The sequence below is a fragment of the Propithecus coquereli genome, unplaced genomic scaffold, assembly GCF_000956105.1.
Source record: "Propithecus coquereli isolate 6110/MARCELLA unplaced genomic scaffold, Pcoq_1.0 Scaffold522, whole genome shotgun sequence".
NCBI classification, from domain to species: Eukaryota; Metazoa; Chordata; class Mammalia; order Primates; family Indriidae; genus Propithecus; species Propithecus coquereli.
This window is the reverse complement of record NW_012151086.1, coordinates 654,059-658,377: the sequence shown is the minus strand read 5'-3', so window position 1 is coordinate 658,377 and position 4,319 is coordinate 654,059. Positions and strand designations below refer to the sequence as shown.

The window sequence follows — 4,319 nt, the reverse complement described above, 5'->3', positions numbered from 1 at the left end:
TTTAGGTACAAAAATCTCATGCCATGTTGTGCAACTCCTCTACAGCACAAAAGTTAAAGTCTGTCTGTGTTCTGAAAGCATTTTTGACCTTGGGTTATTTTGAAGAGTTGATAACATTTTCTTAGGGGATTTGGGGGGTGGCGCTCGAACCTCAGATGTGTTGTCACTATGTAATCTGATACTTGCTACATTTCTGGTCCCTCTTCTTTCCACTTTTTACTTGGATCATTATTTTCCATCCACACTGGTCTTTTAGAGTTTCTTGACAATACCATGGTAGTTTCTGCACAGGAGTTGTCTCTCTACATTCCTCATTCCACTAATCTGTATATGTCTATTTACGTCTGATCATTTTTTAAATTATTGGCGCTCTTCCTTATTATTAAACATGTTAATATATTTAATAACTTTTCCTAAGGAAATAAAAAAAGAATATAAAATCGGCTGAACTGTCACCTACTTAGAGAATCCTTCTCTGCCTACCCACTATGAAGTACCCTCCAAAATATAATCATAGCCCTCCATTTCCATTAACTCATTCTAATAATCACTTTCTGACTTTTTTTGTTTATCTTCAATTCAATTCAATTCAATTCAATTAGATTAATGACTGTCTCATTTTCTTCCCTAACCATCTGAATTTGGTTACTTGGCAAAACAAAAACTTTTGTGTTCTATAATTATTCAACAAATACTTACTGAAAACCTAATAGGTGCCAAGCATAAATAAAACAATAGTTCTTCCCTCACTGACATCAAGTCTAGAGAAGGAGATGGAAAGTAACAAAAGTCAAATGGTAATTATACAAAAATAATTATAATTTTGGTCATTGTTACTAGGAAAATGAAGATGTTAACATAGAGAATAATGGTGGGAGTGGAAGAAACTTTGAATACAGTCATGGGGGGAAGCTTCTCTCAGAAAATGTGACTTAATCTAACTAGTATTGGAAGTTAGAGAGAAACAACCACCTGAAGGGTGTGAGGGCTAATTTTCAGGTAGAGAGAAGCAAAATCACTGAGATGGGGAAAGGCCTGTGTACTTCTAAGGCTGATGCTCAGTGACTGAGGGGTTGAGGGCTTGAGGTGTGTTTGCAGAGGTGGAGGCAGCAGCAACACAATCAGGGAATCCTAGGACAAGACAAGGCGATTCTGAGGCGATGGGAACTAAGGACAGGTATAAAGCAGGAAAGTATCATAATCTCTAAACTGTAAATAATCTGAATCATAATTCAGAGTCCATAGTTTTAAAAGGTACCCCTGGCTTCCAGGGAGAATGCACAGGTTTAGTTCTCACGCATTTCTGAAAGAACGACTTCTGCTTTGGGGAAACACACGATGTTCTCAGCATGACAGTTACTCGCCAACCAAAGGCCCCCGTTTCATCCAAAGTTTCTTCATGGCAGTTTTCACCTCTGCATTCCTCAGGGTGTAGATCAAGGGATTCAACATGGGTGTGATGACTGAATCAGACAGAGCCATTGCCTTGTCAATGGGGTAAGTGACCACAGGCCTCATGTACAAGAAAATACACGGCACAAAGAACAACACAACCACTGTGAGGTGGGAGCCGCAGGTGGAGAGGGCTTTGCGCCGCCCTTCAGAGCTGCGAGACTTCAGGGAACATAGGATGACCATGTAGGAGGCAATTAGGATAAGGAAGATGGCCACACACATCACCCCACTGTTCAAGGTGACTAAGAGGCCCAGGAAATGGGTGTCCATGCAGGCAAGTGCCAGCAACTGAAACAAATCACATATAAAGTGATCTATGACATTAGGGCCACAAAAGGGTATTTGATACATGAAGAGGAGCTGTACTGCTGCATGAATAAATCCCCCCACCCAAGCCCCTCCCACCATCAGGCAGCACACCCTGGGACGCATGATGCTCGAGTAGTGCAAGGGCTTACAGATGGCCACATAGCGGTCATAGGCCATCACAATGAGCAGGATGATCCCCACACCGCCAAAGAAATGCTCCGCAAAGAGCTGGGTCATGCAGCCTTCAAGGGAGATGCTAGTGCTCTCAGAGAGGGAGTCCACAATCATCTTGGGGGCAATGACAGAAGAGAAGAAGACATCCGAAATGGACAAGAAGGCAAGAAAAAAATACATAGGTGATCTCAGATTCTGACTTGTGATTATGGTGACCACAATGAGTAGATTTCCCAGCACTGTGGCCACATACATGATTAGAAACATGGCAGAAGATATTTTCCGCAGCTCTGGGTTCTCTATAAGGCCCAGAAGAATGAATTTTGTCACATTGTTTTTATTTTCCATTTATCAGGTGCTGATATGAGTTCCAGCTGAGAATGAATATCCTGAAAAAAGTGCACATATGATTTATAATTAGGGACTAGTTGGCTTCCTGTATTTCCAGAACCCCGGGGAAACTGTTGTTTTTTACTCATTTATTTGCCATCTAAACATTTGGCTTTTAAGAATTTACTAAATAAAGAATTTAAGAGACAGATACTTCATTAATACAACATTTCCCCAAACCTTTTCTCCTCTCTTGCTAAATTGTTGTTCCACGTCAAATGGGTTTCTCTTTGTCCTTCTCCTACCTTTATGATTGTTATTATTAATGGCCAAATTTTTAAGTGCCTAACTCATATTTGAGGCAATTCCTCATTACAGGCACTAGGATAATCCTATTATTAGATTTATTTTATAGATAAAGGAAGTGACTCTTATAAAGTTTAGGAAACTTAACCAAGGTTGCATGGCTGGTGAAGAGGGAAGCCAGAATGTGGACCATATGTTCTGATTCCAGTGCTCTCCAACATCAATATGCTTTCCTCGGGATCAGGCTGTGAGCTTATCATTCACCAATGACTCTGCTAAGTACATTACGATGATTACCCTGTTTTATTTTAAAAACAATCTGGTGTGTGGGTTATTCTTGTGCCTTTTTTTTTGAAAAATAAGGTAATTCTTTTGTATTTTTTTGCTTTATTTCTAAATTTTGAATCATCATATACCTGAAAATAGTGATTATATAATCTTTGACTAATATTTTGTTCAATGATGAAAATTACAAACCGTGATGGTCCAACAAAAATCCATATGCCCAATATAACTGACTTGAATGTGAAATCGGCCCAGGTCATTCCTTTCAGTTTTCTCTGTCCCTCAAACGCGGCAAAGGATTCCGAGGATAACAATGACAGCAACTGAACAATTAGCTTTGAGGGCTGACTAACTGTGTTGCTGGGCACTGTGCCAAGTTATGTTAGATATATTACCTCATATAAATCTGTGGATACCATATGAGGCAGGTGCCTGTACTACTCCCATTGTACAGAGAAACTGAAGTTTTGGAAAGTTAAATCTCTTGAATAAGGTTATATAATTATTTTATTGTGGAGCTGGCACTTTGATCACACAGCTCAAATTCTTATCTACTATGTTCCACCATAGGAGAAGAACAAACAGATTATGTGGTGTTCAAGGGGAGTTACTACTGCAACCAAGAGGAAAGCTGCAATGAACATGTCTCATATTACTAAGGACTTTTAAGCAGAGGCTGATTTCAATTTCTTAGGAATTTTGCAAAAAGTACAATTTTACATTGATATTGGATTATACAGTCTGTGAATGATGAGAGGTTGCTCTTGCTATTCAATAACCCACTCCCCACCATCCCTTACACAAAGTGTGGAGCAACCACAAGAGACTGGGGAAATTCCATATATTACTTAATCTCATCCTTTCCCTCCCAGCCGAATAGCTGAGGACTTTCTTGCAACTTTACTTGTAAAGTAAAAAGAGCACTGGCTTGGGAGTCAGGAAATGAGAAGGGTGTTTTATTTCAAGTTGCGTCACTAATGTAGTCTGTAAATTTAGAAATGATGCTGGAATCTCTGAGTCTCGGTTTCCTCATCTGCAATGTAAAGAGAGGTCACTAGATGAGTAATAACAGGACTGACTGTGTTCTCTTCAAGCACACTTATTCTTATTTGTATTAATTGTTTATGCCTCTGGGTAAAATTTCCTTAAGGGGTGGTACATTTCATGATCAAAAAGTTGAATGCCCTTTCTCTAGGTAAAAATCTATGCCCTGTCTGTCCTTAAGGTTTGGAACCTACAGTGACTTCCTGTTGATACAGAACAGAATTTAATTTCCCATCTGACATTCAACTCCAGTTACCAGCCCCCCTCCCTTACTCATTGGACTTTTAAACTACTAGATAAAATACAAAGATAGTTATTTTGGATCTAAGTAGATTCATCAATATAGTCATTTCAAAATGGTAACATCAATAACAATAATTAGCATTTATTTGTTATAGTGAGTTTGTCACTTGCTC

General features: G+C 39.1%; 1 protein-coding gene across 1 annotated transcript; it reads right to left on the bottom strand.

Moving 5' to 3' along the window:
* Positions 1–1,255: 1,255 nt before the first annotated feature.
* On the bottom strand, positions 1,256–2,309 carry LOC105820404 (olfactory receptor 4C6). Its single transcript, XM_012656879.1, has one exon. The coding sequence runs from the start codon at positions 2,284–2,286 to the stop codon at positions 1,357–1,359; it is 930 nt and encodes a 309-aa protein (XP_012512333.1). The 5' UTR covers positions 2,287–2,309; the 3' UTR covers positions 1,256–1,356.
* Between the last annotated feature and the right edge of the window lie 2,010 nt (positions 2,310–4,319).

Excerpts from the sequence above, each read along its gene's own strand:
- LOC105820404 (XM_012656879.1), bottom strand. The coding sequence starts at position 2,286 with ATGGAAAATAAAAACAATGTGACAAAATTCATTCTTCTGGGCCTTATA.